The 24,389-nt window shown below is 40.1% G+C and overlaps 1 protein-coding gene across 1 annotated transcript; it reads right to left on the bottom strand.

The window, feature by feature from the left end:
- Window positions 1-5,737: 5,737 nt before the first annotated feature.
- On the bottom strand, window positions 5,738-24,215 carry kif4 (kinesin family member 4). Its single transcript, XM_085175343.1, has 31 exons — window positions 23,989-24,215; window positions 23,053-23,197; window positions 22,762-22,876; window positions 22,390-22,580; window positions 22,218-22,307; window positions 21,933-22,099; window positions 20,586-20,680; window positions 20,326-20,445; window positions 19,252-19,427; window positions 19,059-19,120; window positions 18,814-18,946; window positions 18,564-18,622; window positions 18,280-18,385; window positions 17,924-18,031; window positions 17,603-17,779; window positions 17,247-17,350; window positions 17,019-17,163; window positions 15,712-15,822; window positions 15,488-15,571; window positions 15,234-15,347; window positions 14,976-15,131; window positions 13,775-13,872; window positions 12,436-12,565; window positions 12,135-12,305; window positions 11,929-12,048; window positions 11,738-11,815; window positions 10,925-11,026; window positions 10,679-10,846; window positions 9,420-9,545; window positions 7,649-7,756; window positions 5,738-6,424 (listed from the first exon to the last, which is right to left on the bottom strand). The coding sequence occupies exons 2-31, from the start codon at window positions 23,173-23,175 to the stop codon at window positions 6,236-6,238; spliced, it is 3,726 nt and encodes a 1,241-aa protein (XP_085031469.1). The 5' UTR covers window positions 23,176-23,197; window positions 23,989-24,215; the 3' UTR covers window positions 5,738-6,235.
- Between the last annotated feature and the right edge of the window lie 174 nt (window positions 24,216-24,389).

Raw genomic sequence — 24,389 nt, 5'->3', positions numbered from 1 at the left:
TCTCTGAATGAGGTTGAGGTATTGTGTAAAAGTGGTACTGCATTCAACGTAAAAACAGCACAAAGACAATTGAATTTGGTTCAGTTTAATTCAACTCAGATGTTGTTCCTGGGATCTGCTGAGCGAGGCGAGTGGCCTTCAGCAGATCCCAGAAGAGCGCAGTGCCCTCAAGCTCCCAGGCCTCTGGTGGAGGACCTGAGCTTGAAAGGATAAAGACCGGCTGCAGGGCCGAGAGGGGAAATCTTTTTTCATAAAATATATATAGCACCAAACCAGTGCCTCGGATTACTTTAATTTGTAAAGTAAGGATCTTACCCCGACAATCAAACGATCCTCAGTGAGTAAGCACTTGGCGACAGCGGGAAGGAAAAACTCCCTTTTAACAGGAAGAAACCTCTGTTTGTAGTGGCTGTCCTGAAATGCCACGTTTTTCTGAAAAACAAAGAAGCTGTTCATCCGTTCAGCTCAGACATACACGTCTATATCTTGATAAATATATGTATACAAAAATATTAATAACTAAAAAATACATTTGCTGAAATTAAGAGGCTTGAGCCGTGTGCGACATGGTTAACTGTCAATATCTAATGCTTTCCCAGTGTCTCGTTGCCCTCGTCACAACGTTTCTCAAATGTGATGCTTGAATGAAAGTCAAAATGACCTTTTATACTTTTCCCTCAGCAGTTAAATGTTGCACTTTATGGTCTAAATACAGAGTTTTTACTTCAGTTACACACTGTCCCAGATCTTTTCAAAGACAGGCTTGTAATTCACACTCACGTCCCCTGCAGTCTTGCATGCATCTTTACTTGATTAATACCTTTTATGACATCTAACAAGGGAAAACAATCTTGTTATGGTTACCAATCAGATTCATATTAACGCCCAGTGATGATCAGCAGGAAAAGCAGCTGGTGCTCTGCTGTTTTTCTCCTCCTTTCACAGGAGCCACTGTTTTAATGTTCCCACTATGCAAAACACAGCGCAAACTCCTTGAAAAAAGTAAAAGTAAAAGTGTATCAATCATTTTTTATTTTAAGTAATGGCATTTTGTGCCTCTTTTATTCATGCACTTGGCCTATCTTATCTCAGACGTTCAAGAGATTGCTCCACCTGAGTGCAGAGTCCAGTGTCTTTAAGAGGGAGAATATGTGCACAGCATTAATCTTCCACATTGATAAGTCGTTTCTTGTTCCTCTGAATCGACTTTGGTCATAATTGTTTGAGGTGCAATTTAAAGCAGATAGCGACATCAGTTTACTGAGCATAAATGATCTCACGTACAAGGTCACATGCAGAATCTTAGCTGAGATTGGTGTGGTGAGGACAGTGATCTCACTTCAGAAATGATTGACTCCATTATTGATGTTCTTTCAAATGTGCCGGTTTTTCTTAGGAATATGTCAGATCTTAAAAGAAAATACGTAGCTCTGGGTTCGAATGTCTCCTTTTGATTTGTTTTCTCTATGTTAAATCTGGACTAGGTTTTACAGTTTGATATCTTGCTTTAGGTTAATTACCCTCAGAGTTTTGCTGGACTTTGGTCAACTTGTGCCAAACATGTGACAATCCCCGGAACAGCCGGAGAACTGCACGAAAAGGTTCTGAAAACCTATTGCTCATTTATCTCCCTACTATGACTCACAGTTTCTCTTATGTTCCAGAGTTTAGCTTATTTCTGCTTCTTATCTGTGTACTTCCTGCTCCTTTGGAAAGTGGCAAAGCTCAGTTGGACAAAGGCGACATCTGCTACTTCAGTGGCCCAATCAGGGTTTGAAACAGCATTCAAATGAAATCAGATTAGCGTTTATGGCCTGTTTGAACATTGTCCACCAAATCTGATCAAATCTCGCCACACAGATCTAGATTAGTGGTACACTCCTAAAACAGAACACCCAGTGCACACTATATACTATATGTTTTTAAATGCTGACTGATGCTCATTAATATTTAATGATACTTTAAGTGGCTTCAAAAGTGTTGAAGGTCTTGAATGAACTTGGATTATTTGATAACAGATTTTTAAACCTAAAGAATGCACATGTAAAGAATAATGTATTCTAATTATTTTTATTATATTTATTTGTTGATTCAGTGTATGCTATATCTAGACTGCATATGAAGATGGTGACCACTTCTTGGTCTAAAAAATGAAGCCATTAGCTTTGAATTGCCTCAAACCTGCATTTTTGTAAATGGCCAGGAGGGGGCGACTCTTCTGGTTGCGACATTTGTGACCTCAGTAAACTCTATGTTGACTTCATGGACTCAGTCCATCCATCCATCTATCCATCCATTCATCCATCCGTTTTCCTCTGCTTATCTGGGGTTGGGTCATGGAGACAGCAGCCTAAGCAAACCTAACCTCCCTCTCCCTGGCCAACACCTCCAGCTTGTCCAGAGGAATACCAAGACATTCCCAGGCCAGCCGAAATATATAACCTCTTTCCAGTGTAGCCTGGGTCTGCCCTCGGTACAGCGTCTACATCACTGCAGCCGCAGCACCAATCCATCTGTCGATCTCCCGCTCACCTCACTTGTGAAAAAGACCCTGAGATATTTAAGCTCCTCCACTCGGGGCAGAAACTTGTCTCGACGCAGAGTGGGCTTAGAACCCAGATTTGCAGGTGCTGATATTTATTCCCACCACTTCACAGTTGGCTGTGAACCACTCCAGTGTGAGTTGGAGGCCACCACCCGATAAAGCCAACAGAACAACATCATCTGCAAAAGGCAGAGATTAGATTCTGAGACCACCCAAGTGGAAGCCTTCCACTACTTGGCTTGGCTACACCTAGTAATTCTGTCCCTGGTGAAGTCCAACACCCACCGAGAACGAGTCTGACTTATTGCCGGCTATGTTGACCATGCTCTTGCAACAGTTGTGTAAGGATCAAATGGCTCATAGCAACTTCCACACCAGGCAGCAACCACCTTGTGGCCGCAGCTCAGTGCAGCAGATTAAGCAATTTAACGTAGTCCATTAAGACTCAATGTCCCTTTGAAATGCTTTGACAGCTTTTCAAAGGGACATTGAAGGAAAGAGTTGCCAGGGGAAAGAGCTGAAGATCTTGCAGACTGGGGCGTCTAGCGTTCTCAGCACACCCTCACTATACATTTAGCTGCCACAGATCTGTTGAACAGAACATCAGAAATGAATCTATTTTAACAGTAGAGCAATACAGCTCTCCTGACATCTCATGAAAACAATCAGACAATTCTGAAATAATAATGTATAATTTTATTTAATTATAGTTATAATCATTTATGCTACCGTGCTTGCAGAGGTATTTCCATTCAGACAGACTGCAGAGAGCAGTTTTTTGCTCCTGCCCAGTCTTCCAAAATCCCAACTGCACAGTGCCAAATGTAGACGATGCTATGTGTTGGTCGAATGCTGCGGGCCAGATGAGGAAAGGGAGTGACGGCTGTACTACACACTTTTGACTGTGCACCCATCTGACAGTAGACGCTCTCTGCAGGTAGACAGGTGCACACTTCCACCCCTGAACCATGATTACCCCATGAGAAGTAACCTTAATTACAAGAAGTTGTATTCTGACATTTAGTGCCCTCTATTGGTGGCCAGCATGCTGTGCACAAGAAAAAACAAAGAAAGAATGAAAGGCCTCTGGCTCAGATTACCTTCCTGAGCTGAAACCATTATGTTTTCATGAGAGCAGGGAGCCATTACACTGAATGACACACTTCAACTTGTGCATTTTACTTGGACGTGTGATAAATTTTCCATTCATAAACGTGACGCCCGCTGCACACTAAGGACGCTGCCTTTAAAACTCATCGCCTCTTGTTTCTCAAAGTACTTCTCAACAAAGCCTCGGTGTCCTCGACCCTCACGTCTGAATCTAATCAAATGGGAGAGACCTCTCATTTCCTTTTCATCCTGCTGTGTTATTGAGACAAAACATCTTCTGTATTCATGAAGGGAGCCTTCATAACCCATCTCCCTGAGGCTTGATGGAATCTTTCTCCTCTTAAACTAGATGCGCCTCTTCGTGCTCATCCCCGTCTATTTATTTTCTTGCGTAAATCTGTAATTTAGTCCTCCGCCTCCGTGGCCTTTTCTGGTGAAGTGTTTTTGCACTAGCCTGAATGCTTTTTATCTGGGGGCGGGTAAAAAAAAGTCAAGCAGACTTTTCTATTTAACAGTGATGCTTTGTCTTGTAATTCATTTGGTCTGGGAAGAAGCTGTCATGGCCAATAACATCCCATAAGAGCTTCTAGATCGGAAAATGTTCCAAGAGGAGAACTTTGGAGCACCTTATGAGACCTTTAACTGTTAAATCAGTGATCTCCATGAAAAATTGTGGTGAACTTGGTTTTGTGCTGAAATTGGCTTTGGGACCAGTGGATATTCTCTTTGCAATTTGTTGCTTCTTTCCGTTCAGCTTGTGACAGTTTGCTTTTGGCATGTTCGTTTTACCCACTTTATAATCTTTACCAAGGAACATCCAGTTATCCAGACTTTTTGTTCACCGCAGTTTCATCATCTGCCAGCTCATACTCAGATCCTCCACTGATGCTGTCATCGGGACTTTGTGTGTGCCCAAAGTAAAAACTACTATAAGTACCTAAAGATCTTTGATTAGTGTGATGTCATACTGAACGTGATTCAATATGACATTGTAGCCAGAAGCTGTTTTCACAAATCTTAAAATATGACTAGATTATTCAATTATTTTGGCTCAGAAAAAATGCAACAAGAAGATGAGTGTGGTGTCTACATGTAGGTCAGATGGATCCTTTTATGATATCCGGATCATCAAGTTACAGACCCCTGCGACAAATGTTTGCTAGTCCCTGCCCAGCTTGTTTTGATGATCAGACTTCTTTTCTGTCTTCAATAATCAGACATAACATGCAGGATTGTGGACACACGTCCTCAGAATAGCTCCAAATTGAGAGCATTGCACTTTAATGAGTCAATAAAAGCTCTAAAGTACCAGAGTCAGAGCCTCTTTTTTAATATAACAATTATATTCTAATGTATGTTTTTGTGCTTGCACATGCACCTGTTGCTTTCATGTCTTCTTTTGTTTCCCCCCTTTCAGTGCTTCTTGACAGCTCCACAGCAAGTGCTGAAAAGATAATGAAACAGAGCTCAGAGAGGTGAGTTATTGAGGATATCCTGAACTTCTCTGTCTGTAAGTGCTCCTGTTTTTGCCACTGTTAGCTGCTATTAGTGAAACATTCTTTGAAGTAGCTCAAATAATGTTGGATTTAGACACTTAGTGAATAAACTCTCAAAACTGATCTGAGAATTTAATCAAACCGTTAATCCCAGGGGAAGTGTTGGTATATAACCAGTTGTTGTTGTTTAGCTGTTGTCAGCTGTCCGGAGAGGGAGGGTCAATTGTTTAATCTGCTGGAAAAAAATAAATAAAAAATGCCTACTGTGTATCACAGTACATAGCGTTTTTGTACAATCCCCCATGACCATATGAGATCTGACCAGTAGTTGCTTTGATGAACCAGTTAATTAAACAAACAAACCTAAGATTGCCCTCAGCTGAGGCACTCGGATGTGTGGACTGGAGAAAAGCAACAACAAAGCCTGACATCACAATGTTTTCATGTAATACAGGACTTGGCATCTTGATAAGTGCTTATTTTCCACCTGAGAATTTGATTTGGAAGAATTTAATACATTCAGTACTCACACTGCTCAGCTGGGACATGATGTACATTTTCCAAAAGCATCATGAACTGAATACTGTTTTCCTGGTGAAAAATTTATTTCATCTATCATTTACACTAATTTAACCTACACAATAACAAAACGAATCAGAAGTTCCACATTAATCCTACCAGGATTCAAATAAATTATCTTTCAGTTACAAAAGAAAAAACATCAATTTGCTTAAAAAAAAAAGAAAGAAAGAAAGAATAGACTTCAAAACTTTATTCAGCAGATAGTACGCAGTAAAAAGGACTCAAATTTAATCCCCAAGAAGATGTTATGCACCTGTAGTGACAACCGGTTTAATGTGTTAGAAAAGTGAGTTTATTATCATTTGGGGGGATAAATGAGTTATGTACAGTTTGATCGTGTCATTGTGAATCATTGAGTGCTATTCACAGTTCTCTGATCAGCATCTACTGAAACTGAAGTGTCAATAGCTACTTTCAAGTAACACGTTAGTCACATATAAACAGAAAGACTTAAACGCACGGACAACATTCATCTAAAAAACATTGACAGCTAATGTCCAGATTAGGACTCCTCTCTGATTGGAGTGCATCCCGAGAAAAAACTGTTCTGGAAACTCGTCAGGAGTCGTTTCTTCTTCTTGAGGAAGCTGACTGTTGTTTTGTCCTCTTCATCATCGTTGTCCTCCTGCTCTTCCTCTGCCACCTTCAAGTCTGCGGTGGTGTGTCCCATATCTCCGATTTCTTTTAGCACCTAAAATAGAAAATGAGCACAACACTGTTAGCTGGTTATGCAACATGCAAGACATAAACAGTTTACTCTCAATTTTAAGATTTTAAGTGTCAGGATGTTTAAAAAAAATGTCTTCTTACTTAAATACAACCTCAGATGAACAACACCCAGTCATTTAACAAAGACAAAGAAAACCCAGAAGCCGTTTGTGGAAACTGCAAAAATGCATCCCATGATTCAACAGTTTATAGAACCACCTTCATTCCTGAATGACCTTATTAGCCTCTCACATCGTAGGTCCCCTCCTTTTTTGCTGATATGCTGTGGTTGGTTTTCTCCAAACGTGGTGCTGTGTATCATCAAACATCTCCACTTTGGTCTTGTCTGACCACAGGACATTGTTGCAGAAGTCCTGTGGTTTATTCAGACAAAACTCTGTAAAGCTAAACTGTGCTGCTGTGCTCTATTTAGAGAGAAGACACAAACAAGCCACACTGTTTTTTTCTTCCTTTTCATTTAGCTGAAGCTGGTAGAGTATGAAGTAGCTCTGGGGTTTTTTAGTAGTTCCTCTGAGCACTGCACAGTCTTACTGTGGGATGGATTTGCTGGCACGTCCACTCCTGAGAAGACTGGCAACTGCCTTGAATATTTTCCAGGACTTCAGGTTGACCTTATGACCCTTTCCAGATTGATGGGCAGCAACAATTGTTCTCTAAGATCATTGATGTCTCTCCTGCGTGTGCTAGCACACACCTGAATGACCAGAGCTGCAAACTGCCTAAACGTCTGCTTTCACAGAGGAGCTCTCACCTACTGATAATCCAATAATCAACTCAATTTGATTATCAGCACCTGGATGCTACTTACACTCTTAATTCCTCTGGAAATTGTACAGGTGCACTTTTCACAAAAAACTTTGGCATTTTGACTTTGCTAAAAAACAAAACAAAACAACAATCACAGGGTGCAGTATCTCATGTGTTCATCTCTCGTTGTACTTAAATCATTTAGACCCTCTCAAGGATCAGATCCCCCCCTTATCTTGATACTTAAAATCTTAGAACTGATGATTTATACAACTGCAGCAGGTTTTTCTCACTGCAATTCTATACTTCTACATAGCAGAGTTGCCTCATTGAATGAGAAAACTAATGTTAACTAATGTAACTGAGAAATATGTTCACATTCACTCATACGCAGCATTAGTACAAAGTCCTCTGCATGCCAGTCAACTCTTGTTCTTACCTTTTTTGTGGGAGTGCAAGACGGCGGCTTGAAGAACGTATTGTTGCCTGGACTGGAATCCTGAAGAGATAGAGAGTCTCGGGAAGTGCTTTCTGTGGAGCTTGCATCCTGAAATGATGAACAGTCCCAAATTCAGAACAATGCTCACCGATCTCACCGATAAAAATATGCTGGGCAGTGAAAGCCAGATCTGACTACACAGAAACACACCTCTTAGGCTAACATTCACTTCAGTTCTGAGTCTTATTTTCACTTCTTAGGTTTTCAATCATTTTCATTATGAAACAACATGTTTATCGTATAATACTAGGGATGGGTATCGAAAACCGGTTCTTGTTGAGAACCGGTTCCCACTGTTTCAATTCCTTGGAATTGTTTGCCATTTTTGCAAACGATTCCCTTATCGAGTCCAGTCGCCCCGAATGACGTCACCATGTTGCGGAGCGTCATTTACCTGGCAGGAAACACGGTGCATAAGCGGCTCAAACGCTCAAAACTTTGATTATACTTTACGAGAACGGATGACAACAGGGCAACTTGCAATACTTGCAAAGTAGATATTTCATTTAAGGAAGGAAACACTACGAATATGCAAAAGCATTTGCTCACAAAACACACGATAACCTTAAATGAATGTCGTGTTTTTAATTCCGCTCCGGACTCGTGAATCTCAACCCAGCAGCAGCGGTAACGTTTGCACGTCCTTTCCCGTTAATGCGGCAGGTAAATAATCAACTAACAGTGCATATTATGTTAGCGCGATCTGCCTTATTACAAAACCTGCCATTACTGTGCATTTAGATGACCATGATGAGAGAGACAGACAGAGTCTGGCTCAGATGCTGGCAGTTCTCGCTGCAGTCTACCGGTAGCGTCTCCTTTCAGGCTAGGATAGACGAATGTCACCGAGCAGTGACTAAGTTTGTGGTCAAAGCCTTGCACCCATTTGCCACAGCAGATGATTTTCAGTAAGTGAATGTGTTTAATTGTAGGCAGGGACATTACTGGATATTCTTGTGTAATTGCTACAGAAGAATATTTATTTTATTATTTTACATTTACAATTTTTTTTTCCTGGGGACCCTGTGACACCCCATTGAAGAGCTGTAGGCTGTGGATCTCTTAAGATCTCACTGTTGGGTTTGTAAGGCCATGTTACTCCTAAATTTCTATCTTGTTCAAAGAGAAGATATAAAACAAAGTTCTAAGCTAATCGAACTTAATGTTCTCCTTTTTTTTAAAAAAGAATCGATAAGAGAATCGATAAAGAATCGAATCGTTAAACAGAATCGAAAATGGAATCGGAATCGTGAAAATCTTATCAATACCCATCCCTATATAATACACACTATAAAAATCCATCCCAGAAGGGTGCATGAAATGGCCTGAAATTAAACTGACAACCAAACACTGTGGGGATCCAGTTTTACTCTTTCACTGCATTAAAAAAATACATTTTGTTTCTAGTACATCAGGCCAGACTTCGGTGGCTGAGCTCTAAACTCTTTGTGATGCAATTAACGAGTAAAACTGGAGCCCTGCAGCATATGAGCTGTTATTCTCTTCTAAAGCAGTTAGTAAAAGTTCATTTTAAGCACATTTTTCACACATGAAACTGGTGTGAAATCTGATTCTTATATATTTCTACCCCAAAAGCTAAGAGTGACTGCTGTGCTTGTGCAGCTCTAAATCTGCACGGAAATCTTACATCTACACCAACAACCCATTATTTATCCCAAATTAAGAACGGAGGAAGAATGAGGAAACCTACCTCAGCGGGCACCTGGTTATCCATATTTCGACACTTTTCGTGATCACACTGGCAGTTCTCCCCACATGTCATCTTCCCTTTGCGGCACCTGCACTGCTTGTTGCTGCAGCGACCTTTACACGCACACTAAAGGAAGAGAAACCAGGTTCATAGGCCTTCTATCCTGATGCAAACAGTTTCATTTCTGTTTTGGTCTGAAATATGTGACATTTTCAAAGAAATGACATGATGATAAGGTGCACATGATTTGTTTTTACTGTGGACACTCTGTTTTTCTAAGATCAAGGAGTTCAATTCAAAAAGAAAAAGTGCCAGACTCTAGGGCTGCTCGATTATGGCAAAAATGATAATCACGATTATTTTCACTGAAATTGAGATCTTGATTATTTGACGATATTTATTTAACAATAACAATGTATTGAATAATGACTTTAAAGATTGTCAAAAAAGAATATAAAATAGTGTGCAAATACTGATAACAGTGGAAATGTTTGCAATATAAAAAATAAATGAAAAATGTAAACATCTATGTTTAGTGAACTTTGCAGTGTTGCTCTGTGGTGCAGCTACGACACTGTAGTTTACACACTATGTCTACTTGATCCACGTCTGACTCCGCAAACCCATAATGTTTCCACACCACTGAAGTTTTTTTTACCTCTCTTTTCAACCAACGGCAGTCACTCTCCTCTCCAAATAACTTCTGCTTAGCTTTCCGAGCTTCCCTCGGGTCCTCTTAATCAGCGGTCCCCAACCCCCGGGCCTCGGACCGGTACCGGTCTGTGAGTCGTTTGGTACCGGGCCGCGAGAGTTGAGGCTCAGGTGTGAAATGTCTAGTTTTCAGGTTTTTATCGGTTTTCAGCGTTATTTTGTTATCGTTTTTATCGTTTACTCGGTTTTCCTTGGTCTTTTCAGTTGTGTTATGAATAAATTTTCTTTTTTTCGGTACCTGTACTAGTTTTATTTTGTTGTATTTATCCGCGACACCTTAAAGGCCGGTCAATGAAAATATTGTCGGGCATAAACCGGTCCGTGGCGCAAAAAAGGTTGGAGACCGCTGCTCTTAATTGTTGTGACACGCGTTCGAAATGCAGAGAGGTGCGCTCGATTTGCAACACGGAGCAGCACGAGAGTAAAGCACGAGGGAGGGGCTAATAATCGGCTCAGTCATTTTTAATGATCGTTGAAAGCCCAGATCGTAATCGTGATTAAAATTCGATTCATTGAGCAGCCCTACCAGACTCCTCTTCCCGTCTTACCCCGGTTTGTTTCGCTTTCTTTGAGACTCTGCGTCCTCTCTCCTGTTTCTCAGGTCGCCACTCTTCTGTTTCCTCCTCGTTTTCGTCCTCACTGGGTGACATCAGCTCTTCGATGTTGATGGTTGTATTCAGCTGCGCTTTAGCTGTGGTAAAGCGCCTTGATTTAGGCTACAGAGAAAGCACCATGTTATGTTCAAATAATCATAAATTGAAGCTACTTCAAGTAAATCTGCAAGAAAAACTTACCTTTGGAGGGACGTACTCAAATGAGTCATCTGGGTTGTTTTCTTTGTTGGTTTTAGGCACAAGGATTTTCTTCTCACTTGCCAGGTGCACCATTGAGAGTTTCTGCAGACACGGGTAGATTTACGTCAGTCATATAACTTAGGTGAAGAGAATTGCAATGCTTTTTTTTTGGCTTTTCACTATTCAAACCTGCACTGCAGAACTTTTATGCCTTTTGGCAATGAGTGAAATTACACAAATACTTTCTTTATGACAGGGTTTCTTTTCATCTAGGTAAACACTTTTTTCAAAATTTCCAGCATACAGGTATTAACTGTAGTCTACTCTGTCTCCACTGCAGCACTTAGCTCCCTCGTCAATAACAATCAAAGACTAGTATGATGCAAAATATGTAGAGATGGTGCGTAAGGACATAATCAGGATTGCATGAATGTCTTTAGAGGGGCCTTAAATAATTCAACTTAATTTTATTTATAAAACACCAAAACGACAGTCACCTCAATGCGCTTTATATTGTAAGGAAAAACCCAACCATAGTAGAGGGAAAACCCAAGCAATCAGAAATTTCCCTTTTGAGCAAGCACTTGGCAACAGTGGGAAAGAAAAACTCCCTTTTTAATAGAAAGAAACCTCCGGCAGAGCCAGGCTCAGGGAGGGACTGCCCTCTGCTGCGATTGATTGCTTTAAAAAATTAATAAGAGAAAACACTCAGACTGCCATACTTAACTGGCTGAACAACTGGCTAGTCATGACAACAGAAATATAATGACATTGGAGGGAAAAAAAGAACAACAACAAAAAAAACACCATTACCCGTCTGTACTCTTCATTCTGCTCCACCAGTTTCTGGTTCTGCTCGCTTAATTCCCGTAGCTTTTCAAGCTCTTCCTCCTATAATGATATTACAACATAAGCTCTGGGCACAATTCTGCATTAATTAATTAAAACAAAGAAAGCTAAGGTTAATTAAATCACAAACGGCTGTAAAATCTGTCCAGACAAACCTGAACATTGAGGCGCTGCAGGAGCTCCTTCTCCTTTGAACTCTCCTTGATGGTTTGGTTTGTTTCGTCTGAATCTTCACCGATAGGTTTGTTCTGAAGCTGGTTAAGGAGGTAAAGAACCTGAAGAAACAAGGTAGAAAGGTAAATATATGGAGCTGCGACAGGTCAATATTTTTGAGTCTAAAGCGAGCCCATGTATGAAGCACCTTCTCTTGATGCCTCTGCTCGAGTTCAACCAGCTGCTGCTGGTGCTCCATGTCCATGGTGGACATGACATTTCTCTCTTCAGCCAGCATCTTCCTTAAATCTTGTGCATTTGCCTTTTCCTGTGTCACCTCGCTCTCCAGCTTGGCATGGGCTGTTTTAGCAGAAACCAACTTAAAAAAGAAAAAAATATTAGATTTTCTTTAAAACCAAACACCATTAAGTGATTTGACTATTGTACAATTAAACAATTCAGTTATGGTCATGGAATATATGCATGCATTCTCATTTCATTTTATCTACCTCTGACATCAGGACCTTGAGGGCACACTTGGCCTCAACTATACTGGTGATGTTGTCTATGCGTTGCTTAAAACGTCCCTCGCTGTCTGCAGCAAGAACTTTCTGCTGCAGGTCTGCTATTTGGGCATTCCTGTGAAGGTGCAAATCACTCTGCAGAGCTTATAAAACCTTTAACGTGTAGCATATACGCACAAAACAAATGCAAACAGCATTTTAGTCCAAATAAAACAAGCTTGTACATAGTTTCGTTAGCAGGATTTTGCTAATACAGCGGACCTTTTAGCTTGAGTACAGAACCTTTGGCCACAACTGCAACATGTGCGATGGTTTGTTCTGGGAAAGCAGCCTAAAAGAAAAATGAAGATACCGACTGTGGCTGAGAAACCAGAGAGAACCAAGTTGGTTGTTGACAACATTTACATGACTGACCTTCGCTATTTGCATGAACCAAGAAAAAGAAGTATATTAAACGTTTGCAAATTTATTGCAACATTAAAATGATAAAGTGACAGCTCACACATGTTGCATTTAAGTACAGTTATTACTAAAATTGAAACAACTGTACTTAAATGCAACATCAGATGTTTACTTGCAGCTCTGAACCCTTGGTTTGGTGTAAGTTCGGCATAAACTGGACTTCAAACTCATCATTTGCTAAAAGTTTGAGAGGCTACTAAAGTAATAATAAATGCTTCAAGGAAAATTGAAAAACAAAAAAAAACACCCCTGAAATAATCAGTGAACAAATTCAGGGTTTTTTTTTTTTTTTAAAAATTTCAACCGCTATTACTTATTACAGAGAGCATCTTAGAAATAGACAATAAAGTTATTTTACATATAAAGGGGAAAAAAGGCTGCTCGAAATAGTCATTAAATCACACAAACAGTTTGGACCACAGACAGTAAAAAATATGGATGTACTTTCAGGTTGGAAAAATTCAGCCAATGGGCAAGTGCCTAAAACCTGTATTCTTTGTGAAGGCCATCAGATGGCAGTAGTTGCAATTAGGCACATAGGCTTTTGGTCCTATAGAAGTCTATGAGAAATCAGCTTTCTGGCCTCACCTTTGTAAACACTTTCCTGCGAGGTTTATGGCCTCAGTTACTAACGACTTCTCAATCACAGGTCATTAGCCACTACAATGCTTTCAGACCCACCCCTCCTCGTCACTTTTGTAACCAAGATGACAGCAGCAGAGACGCTCATCTAAGAGGCCTCGAAATAGAATGAAACCAATGGAACTTATTAAACCAATAGGAAATGTCATGGCAGCTAGGTATTATACTGTCTGGTTTTGACAGACTGAGGTGTCTTGTTTGGCTGGTTTTCATGACTCACCTGAGGCCAATTTCTGTCTCCAGGTTCTCCACCTGTTTCGTCAGAGGGGCTTCCAGCGCCCCCTGGCTTTCCAGTTCAGATATGATCAGTGTCCGACGCTGCATGGAGAGATGACATAAAGTAAATGATTTAACCACACTCTGCATCCATGTCACTTTAACTATTTTATTTAAAAAAGAAAACACTTAATTAGATTTATGGACAAACTCTGCTTTAATGGTCCCCAGAGGAATGTTTATAATTATAGCCAATCAGAGTTCACTGATAGATGATAGCTGTCTCTGCTGTAGCAGAGATGTTTACAGAGTTGCTATTAAAACTAAGAGTTAAGTAAGTTGGTTTTGCATTTAACTCATGTAAATACGTCACTGTGAATGGATCCGAAATAGACACGGTGAGCTGGAAAATAACCACATCTAAATTGGATCTGGTCCTCATCCGGTTTGAATCTGTGGTTCTCATCTGTTCAGATGAGTTCAGTCTTTGGATTTCACACATTGTACCTTTCAAAATATTGTTTAACATCATTTAAAGGCAGATTTATTGAATGCTGCCTGCTGCAGTCTGCATTTAAAAGGTCACAAACATATTTAAGAATCATTCAGCCTCATCTGGAAGATCTCAATTGTGACAGACATTTTTCCATCATTGTGAGTGATTATAACACAACAAATGGTTGATTATTGATCAGCGTGTTACATGTTTAAACACTTACACAGCTCTGTTTCTATCTAGAGAAACAGAGTTAGACACTAAAGATTTTATCCTGAGCTGATTATAAATATACAGTGTAATGACAACTGTCTCTGTCCTATCACTCATTTATTATTCAACTGCTCGTGTTACTTTAAAAACTTTAGCAAACAAACGGCAAGCTAACGTATTCTTGAGATTTCAGCGTGTGTAAAAATGTAAACTTCTGTAGATTAATTGGCTCCACTCTGATCTTTGATAGCCACTTTGTGAATGAGGATATTAAACAGTGTCAGACAGCTGGTTCAGGTGTAGCCAGAGGGCAGAGTCAGAGAGAAACACCAAAGTTTGCAAAAGAAAGCCCGTTTCCACAGTAACCAGCTCAGAGCTTAAACCCAGCTAATCCCAGGGTTATCAAACTCAGTGTTATTAGCCAAACCTGGCACTGAAACAGGGCCCTGCTGCATGTTTCATTTTGTGTAACAACTGTACAGATGTGTCAGCTCACCCTGATTTTGGGAGCCGGCCTCTCCCCAGCCTCCAGCTGCTGTTTGAGGTGGTTGATCTCCTGAGCCAAAACCTTCCTGTCCTCCAGAAGATCATTGAGATGGCGCCGGGCCTCCTCCGTGCTAACCATCACCTCCACCTCGTTGAGAAACCATGTCTGATGACAGAAAAGGAAAACGGTTCATATTGTGAAACTTTAAGTCCGAGTTATCTCCAACACAAAATATTTGACCATTTCTCAAGAATCCTGTATTTCTACCTTCACTCTCGCAGCTGCTCCCTCCATGCCTTTGTTCTGGGCATCTTTGCGCTTCTCTGCTACCTCACTTCTCTTCTGTAGAGCATCTTTTAATCTCTTGTTTGCAGCTGCAGCCTTGAAGCAAAAAAAAAAAGAAAAAAAAAGAGCACCTCATAAACAGCTACAAACCTTTTCCAGTGATTCTTCAACCCTATGAACACAAAAATTTCAAATGGTAAAAAACAAACAAACTGTGCAACAGTGAATGGCCACACCTCTTCGGTTTTACGACGCAGGACGTTGGCTTGTTTCTGAAAATCTCTCTCCAGTTTAAGCAGCTCATACTGCCGTTTACGATCCTGCAAAAAATACAAAATAAACGGATTACAGAAGTCAAAGAACCTCCAGAATAAACAGGTTTTTGACAAGAAAAGGCTAGAGAGTGCAACAACTGAAGTCATCCCTCTTATGTCTCCATAAGAGTTTTATCTCTACTCACCTTCTCCTTCAGCTGCAGTACCTCCCTGTCCTTTTTGTTCTTCCACTGCCTGAATTTCTCAGAGTCCTCTCTCATCTGCCGCATTAGCTGTGTACGTTGGGACTTCATAGCCTGTGAGAACACAGCAACATTTGAAACTTGCATCTGTAGTTACTCAAACGCTTTAAAGCAGCGGTCCCCAACCTTTTTTACGCCACGGACAGGTTTATGCCCGACAATATTTTCATGGACCGGCCTTTAAGGTGTCGCGGATAAATACAACAAAATAAAACTAGCACCGGTACCGAAAAAAAGAAAATGTATTCATAACACACGTGAAAAGACCCAGGAAAACCGAGTAAACGATAACAAAATAAAGCTGAAAACCGCTAAAAACCCTGAAAACTATACATTTCACACCTGAGCCTAAACTCTCGCGGCCCGGTACCAAACGACTCACGGACCGGTACCGGTCCGAGGCCCGGGGGTTGGGGACCGCTGCTTTAAAGAAAAATAAAGCTCAGAGTACACATGATGACGCCATGTGACAAAAGGTTTCTGTACTGCATGCTCACAAAGTGCCATATAATGCAGAAGAGAAATATGTTACTGAACAAATATAATAGATAAACTATTACATCTATTACTGAGGCTGCTTGATGATCCAAAAGTGACTCATCAGTTACATGGTGGCTCTCATCACATTGACTTAATTAGTTTGGACATAGTTTGATATGGAGATATAACCACAGGCTCTCGTGTGTGATCTGCAGACAAATCAGCTGCAGGCAGCAGTTAACGATCCTTCCAAAAGGTTCACAACTTGTGATCTTGTTACAATTTTAGCTTTCACTAGACAGAAAGAGCCTTTGTTCATCAAGACTTGTCATCATGGCTGAAGCCAAATAAACTGTTTGTTAGTTTGCAATTTTATGGAGGAAAAAGTAATTTAAAAAAACAAAAAAAAAACTAAAATAAAAGCATGTATTGTATAAAAGGCCAGTTGAGTTGGATTGGTATCACAAGATAACAAGAGCTTTGTAATGAAAACGAATCTAAAGAGATTTAAAAAAAAAAAAAAAAAAATCAACCGTCTTGTTTTTATAATCCCTTAAAGCACAATTAGAAATAGGATTTAACTAATAGCCCAGCCCTACACCCTGCTTTTACAGGACTCAGTGTTAGATTAAGCATCTCAGCTGTGGTTTATATCACAATTCCCAACTGTGTTGTTTTGTCTCGTACTTCAATTTAAAGATCAGTTTAAAAAACAAAACAAAAGCCACACAAAATATTCAACACACCATTAAAGGAAAATAAACCGTTACCTGTATTTCCTCCATGAGCTTGCTAACTTTCTGAACAGACGACTCTTTGAGTTTCAACAGTTTGGACTGCTCGAGAAGTTTCTTCTTCATGTCTACCAGCTGGCTCTCAAGCTCCTGCAGTCTCTTCCTCCGTTGCTCGCTGAGCCTGGACGAGGATGGCGGAGGTCAACTATAAGAGCCTGCACATATATTATAACAAGCACCAAAACAAAGAAAGGGTTTTCCTACTTAGCCTGGTTGGTGTCTTTCTTTGCAGACTGAAGTGCCAAAACGAGTTCCTCTTTCTCCTTCTGCAGTGAATCCACAGCAGACTGTAGAGTTTGTACATTTTTCTGGAAGAGAGTCCGAAAGATTAAAATGTGTCTACCGTTTCATGATATTTTGAAATATGGCTTACACGTATTTGCACTACACTTTGAGATCTGTGACAGCCTCTACTAATAAAACCATTTAGAGTTTGTTATTCAAGTGGAAACGTCTGCAAAGTTTAAAAATGCCAATAATAAACTGTGACTAGGCAGTCAATAACTCTTAAACTTGTCTACTGTAGTGAGATGACAGTTAAGTGACTCTGTAATGCTGACCTGGTGCTCAGATTGCATCGGCTCCAGCTGGCTGTCATTTTGGCACATTTTTTTAACAAATGCTTCTTTCAGGCTTAAGACTTTGTTAAGCTCAATCAGCTCCTTGGAGAGCTGGGCTTGCCGCAATGCATGATGGGCTGTGAAGGCTTCTGGGGAGTCCTTTAGGGCAGTGGCATCCTATTTGGAGAGTATTAGAGTTGGAAAACATCTAAAATTACATCTGGTTCAGTCTTCAGGCAAGTTAGTTTGGGCAAAATAAGAGAAATGTGATGCTCCGCTACTCGTGGAAGATACGTTAAGAAAACAAAACTGAAAACATACTGATGGGGATCCCTCTGGTGAACATTTATTGCCATTCCCAGACACTTCAGGTAAATCCTCTCCTGCAGCCACTGCATCAATTGAGGCGGCGATGCCCGCACTCTCATTCTGACAAAGCAAACAAGGAGTAAACCATAACATTCAAGAAGAATATTCAAATTTAATAGTGGAAAAATTGCAAAATAGTTTAATAACACAGCAGCAAAAGAAAGTTGTCATCACCTTTATTTAACCCATTTCTTTCTATATTTAACATCAGGCAAATCTCTCTATTTAAAAAAGAAGCACCAATTTACTCTATTATTACTTGACTTATATTTCTTGGACTGGATTGTAATGTAAGAAGACATCCATACTTTGAGCTCCAAGATGATGTTTTGCAGATTCTTCATCACTTCAACATTCTCCTTGAGCTCCTGGTCCTCCAGCGTTTTCATCACTTTCTCCAGATCTACAGTACATCTGAAAAACCATCGGACATCAATGTGACTCAGTGGATTTGTCGACAACAAGCTGAAATCCTGAGTCAAATTAAAAAATGAAACAGCTTTTTGTAGGAACAGATTTCAGCACAGCTACTGTTAAAGCTTTTTGAGACCTCTTCTAAAGCTTTGCTGGCTTTTTGCTTTTGCAAACTCACGCTGCATGGTGCCGCAGTTGCTCCAGCTTGCTTTGTAGTTTCTCATTTGCTTGCTCCGTCTACAAAATAAAACAAACGGCATATAAAAACTATGATGATGCAAAACAGTGGAAATGTAAGAAAGAAACTAAGGTCAAAAGATCAACTGTAAATAATTTGCAACTGTTTTTGTTCGTGTCCAATCCAATCCTTTTTTCATCAGCAGTAATAATTTCCTCTTTAGACAGGATGCTGCTGTGACCAGGCTCACCATAATGATCTTCTCAAACATGTGTGCCGTCTGTCCAGCTGCCTCACTCAGCTCTCTGCTCAGTTTATTGTTCTCATCCCGCAGAGCGCGGTTTCGTTCCAGCAGTTTAGTCACGTTCTCTGCACTCTCTGACCTGCAACAGGGGCAACTATTATGGCCTTTTGCTTTATGGGTGATGTTTATCCTGGCTGCATTTATTTGGCGTCCTCTTTGAACCCTGAGGTTTACTGAGAAAGTTGTCTTACCCAGAGAGCACCGGAGCTACTCCTCCACGTGCATGAAGTAGCATCACCTGCAGCTCTTGGACCTACACCAGGGTACCATTGAAAACATTTGGAACATGCTTTAATCTTTTTCAAACTAAACCACTCAATGAAAAACTGCAACACTAGTAATTTGAGTGCTGATGATACTGAGGGCCAACACCCATTTTTGCACCTGTTGTTTCAAGCGGTTCATTTCTGCAGCTCTGGGGTCGATGTTGACAACTGGTTTATTTTTAATCTTGCGAGCTCTGTCAGCATATCGCAGCGTGTTGATGGTTTCCTCCATGTTGGAGTCTGCAGGACTGATGCAAGCAATCATCAAAGTGTGGCTGTTGCCTCCCAGAGAATCTGAGGACAAACACACATATACATGTATACGTTTACAGGGGTGCAGTTAAGTTCTACAATGCATTGTTACCACTTTGAACACCCGCAACTTTTCTCCCTCAAATAAATAAAAACCTAAGCTTAATGCGAATCCTGTTCAAGGAGTCTGAAGATGTTTCAGATTTTCATGGTAATGGAAGTGAAACAAGCAGGAAAAAAGAAAACACCACATACTACAAGCCCTACCATAGAAAGGCATGTTTGTGTCTGCTGAAAGAAAGCGGACCTATGTGACAACATCTTATGATCATCTCAGTCATACGGGTCTTTCTGGAAGTAGAATGGCAGCCTCCACTTGCTGTTCAAACCTTGTTTGCAGAATGCAGCCATTCAGAACATAGCTGGCTTAAAGGCCTCATAGGAAAGGGACCTTAAAAGTCTTGTTTCAGACAGTGGAAGAATCGAGGAGTCACACCAAAGTCTGGTATAAGCTAAATAAGAATGATTTACAACAGAATTATCTACTCCAGCAGAGTCCACAAATACAACTTTAAAGGAATCAGGTCAAAATATATGATAAATTTAAAATGTTTTTAACAAAATTGGTTTTGCTAGAGAATATAATGAGCAAAACAAACAAAGATACACTTAAAAAAAGAAAAAGAAAAGGGCAGCACATATCCAATTTAACTCAAATTAAATTCATGTTGTGAATTATGAGTTCTATTTCTTGCATTTTTCTTCAAATGCAAGATTAAAGGTAAATAAAAGCACCACCAATCCTGGAGACCAGGCATCTAAGCCTTCTGAAAACCTAAATAAAACCCTGACTGACTTTGAAAATCCTCACAGTGAGAATGTATCCATGTCTGACCTAATGACCATAATGTAACATCTGGCCATCTACATCAAAGCTTACCTTGCAGCAGGCGGGTGAGCTTAGAGTCTCTGTAAGGAACAAAGGTGTTTTTCTTGCTTTCATCCCCCAAAGCACTGATCACATTTCCCAAAGACAAAAGGCCACGATTGATGCTGATACCTGCACATAAATATGGACGGCATGACCAGAAGTACTGTTATTAAACACAGAAATGTAGCTTAATACACCTTACATAGCAACACATGTCGCCGTGATAATCGCACATTAAAGGCTTACAACTTTTAACTGATCTTGGTTACCTTCCTTTAAACGATCTCCTTCTGCTTTGGTTTTCTTTTGTCTCTCGGATCCAGCCAGATCCACAAGATGCAACTTTGAAACAACTGAATCGGCCCTGAAACAAAGGATTGTACAGATATTCAGACTGCAGTAGGCAATATTTTGGAAATACCTGTTGGGTGTTGTAGAATGGGGACGTACACAAACACACTAACCCAGTTTAAGGGAAAATATTATAGTAGCTTACAAAAGAAAAACACTGAAATTCTGGACCCACCCTCTGTGTAAATCAACAATTTAGCTGATACAATGTATCTAAAAAGTATTCACAGCGCTTCACTTGTTCCACATTTGTCATGTTACAGTCTTATTCGAACATGGATTCATTTTTTACCTCAAAATTCAACAAACAAACACCTTATAATGACATTAAAAAACAAGAATATTTGCTGTTAGTTTTAGGTTGTGCCTTCTGTGGTCCTTTTGGTGTTGCTGAGCTGGTGAGTGGATTAGTTTGTTTTTTGTTTTTTTTTAAAGAATGGACTAGATTGTTGATTCAGCAACTTCATACATTTTCTCTCTTTGTCTGATGTATTCATTATGTTTTTATCAGGCTAATGGTGGCCTCCCTTACTTGCACCAGCCTCTCATTGGACCTCTATTCAGAGTTTCAGTGAAAAACCAACAAATGCAAGTTCAACAATTGGAATCAACTCCAGATCTTTTATCTGCCTAATCTCTTAATGAGGCAACAAGCAACACCCGGTCATGAAGCAGCTTGTCCAGTTTCTTTTGACACTTTGACAGTGGGGCATTATGTACAAAAACAACTTTAATTCCTAAGCAGTTCATACAGTTCTTTCATAATACCCCTTGAAATAAAACCAAATGCCTCATGTTGAGGATTACATTTAAAAAAATAAAAATAAAAAAAAAAACCCGCTGTGGTGACGTACAAAGGCAAAATAACAAAACAGTGTCCAAAGCCGGTTCCAGTAAATCAAAAATTGACAATATAATAACAAACCAAGGCAAACAGGTTTTACTGGACAAATGTTAAAGCTGGAGGAGGTGGCTGGGGAGAGGGAGGTCTGGGCCTCTTTGCTTAGGCTGCTGCCCCCGCGATCCGGCCTCGGATAAAGCGGATGAAGATGGATGGATGGATGGATGTTAAATTAAAACTGTAACATTTAGAGCAATTCTATAACAAATACCCATAACAGGAATATGAAAATGTACAGAATTCAAATGACTGTCACCTTATATCTGAGCACTGTGAGCAGGTATTCTGTGTCTATATCAGAAAAAAAATGTTTGGACAATAAGATGAAACATGTTTTATCAAGGAAAAAAGCAGCCAAACTGACTTATCTGTCCCTCTGCGCTGTTCCAGTGTGATGGTGAAGATAGCATGGGAACGTGAAGAGGCAGCGTTCATGGCTGTGGAGCCCACGGTACGAGCAGAGTTTCCAAGCTCCAGACAGCTCACCATCTCAGGGGCAGAAAATACCTGCTTCTCAGTTAAGCCGACAATCTGGAAAGCAGGACATTTTTAATAAAAGTTCAACTAAAGACGGAGAAAAATGCACATATGTGGTTCAGGTGGGCTGTCAAAAAAATTTGAATTTGCTTTTAACATACGAGTCACTCACCTTGATGCCTTCTTTAGGATCTTCCCGAATGCTGATAGCAGGTTTGTCTTTGGATGAACACAGCAAGTCCAATATTTCTTCATTATAAATCTACAATCAAAAGAAAACCTTAACTACTTTACTTTAAAGGGCTATTGTACATACACACCACAGATCAAAAACATTCACCAACCTCCAGGTAAGACACTGCCAGACAGAATTCACAGTCTGTCCTTTGCTCCTTTTCTGCAAAGATGCACCTGATAACTCGAGGAATAACTCCAACAGATGGCTCGTTTTCTTGAGCCGTTGTATAGGTTCCTCCCATCGAAAAGGTCTTTCCAGATCCCGTCTGTCCATAGGCAAGAACTGTGGCATGGTAGCCTACAGTAACAATAACATCACATGATGGATGGAGCATTATTAGCTGCAAAATTATTCAATAGATTTAAAGGAATACAAAAAATAAACACAGCTATTTTATTTTTCGAGCCCACATAATCACGTCTCAGGAAGAAGATTAAATCTTAGACATTCACTTAAAAAGCATCAAGTTAAAAGCTACCTTTGAAAAGCCCAGACAATAAAGGGGAAACCGCTGTACTGAAGACTTCTTCTTGTTCAGCAGTGGGCTCAAATACATAATCATAAGTGAATGCCTTCTCTGTGCCAACAATCACCTGAAACCAAACAAACATGCAGCAGTTTTTACACACAACATGCAATGTAAGTACAAAACGAAAACACCTGACAAACAAACACACACACACACACACACAGACACACACACACACACAGTGTAGTTTGATTTTGATATATTGTGAGGCATGCCTGTGAAAGAAAAGCAGTTGAGCACCTGTGGCTCCCCAGGGACGAAAGTGAGGCAGGACTGACATCCCTCGTTGATTTCTTTTGGTACTAGTGGGCGACATCGTAAGGCAACTCGCACCGGAATGACCTTCTCATCCTCGTTTGTCATGATGCAATATTCCAATGAATAACTGCAAAACAACAAAATGAAGGAATTACCAAAAAAAAGCTGGGCACTGATGTGATTAAAAGGCATGTTACTATATATTTGCAGAACAAAGATGTTTAAAAAAAAAACAACTATAATTTATACAAAATAAAAAAGTGCTGAGTACTCAATATTAAGGCAGGTGGTGTAATAGGGACTCCCTGTATGTTCAAATATAAGACTTTACTTTTGCTAAACAATTTGACAGACAAAAAAAAACGTCCTAGAAATAAAATAGAAATCTCTTCTGATAGTTTACGGTTACACACTTTATATGGCTGAGTGTCAAACATTTATGCGGTTGTTTTTTTGTTTTTTTTTACAGAAGTGCTTATTTGTGAAAATGACTTAATAAAACAATGGGTGGTGTCAGTATCTAAAGAATTGCTCCATTATTAACTTCCTATGTTGCGACTCCGTGATCCGTCTCTGTGCACCACAGCTTTAAGCCCTTCTGGAGATGAATCGGAACAAAACAGAGCTGTGCAATGAGTCATGACTCCCTGTCCTGGTGGAAATCTACCATTTTCCACAGAGGGGGTTATATCGTTGACGATAAATTTTAACTGTTTGTCTGGAGGACACAAACAGCAGCCATACTTTACGTCCACTCGAGCAATTCACATTTCATAGTTAGCGGTGCTACTTTTCCAGAACAGAAAGCACTACCAAAAATGCACCAAGATGACTGTTAATTAGCTCAGCTGAAACCAGCGACAGCTTAACCGTAGCTAACTAGCGGGAGTTATCAGCAAACATTGACATTAACGTTACCTTCACACGTTTCCTCCAGAGCCAGTGTTTAAGTATCGCGAAAACTACATTCGTTGGTTCTGCCTGACAGACGCTCTCAAAAAAACATTAAGCCTTAAATATATCAAATTATTAAAGCTAACTTGCTCGACTTTTTAAAATTTTGCTCAAGTACTACTTAGTCAGGTCCCTAAGAGGAGTTGTTACTGCCCGCCACTTTCAAACATCCAGCTCCGCCTCCTGTTTCTTCTTCTACTTGTAATTTTACTGCAGAGTCAATGCAGAAACGCAACGCTACCGACCTCTACAGGATAAACGGAAGAGTACAGCGTTAGTACGTTGTTCTGTGTTATCCGTTTCACCCTTTCTCCTCAATGTTTTTGAACTTCGAAATATACTTGAAAGTGCGATTAGTAAATGAA

This window comes from Neolamprologus multifasciatus, chromosome 10 (genome assembly GCF_963576455.1).
Source record: "Neolamprologus multifasciatus chromosome 10, fNeoMul1.2, whole genome shotgun sequence".
NCBI lineage: Eukaryota > Metazoa > Chordata > Actinopteri > Cichliformes > Cichlidae > Neolamprologus > Neolamprologus multifasciatus.
This window is presented reverse-complemented; position numbering and strand designations above follow the sequence as displayed.

Bases quoted from the DNA above. Each gene is read 5' to 3' on its own strand.
- kif4 (XM_085175343.1), bottom strand. From the start codon at position 23,175: ATGACAAACGAGGATGAGAAGGTCATTCCGGTGCGAGTTGCCTTACGA. The intron at 12,306-12,435 runs GTAGATAAAATG...TTCTTTTTTAAG, and splicing joins TCAAGGTCCTGATGTCAGAG to TTGGTTTCTGCTAAAACAGC. The intron at 9,546-10,678 runs GTAAGACGGGAA...CTCTTCCTTTAG, and splicing joins AGAAAGCGAAACAAACCGGG to TGTGCGTGTAAAGGTCGCTG.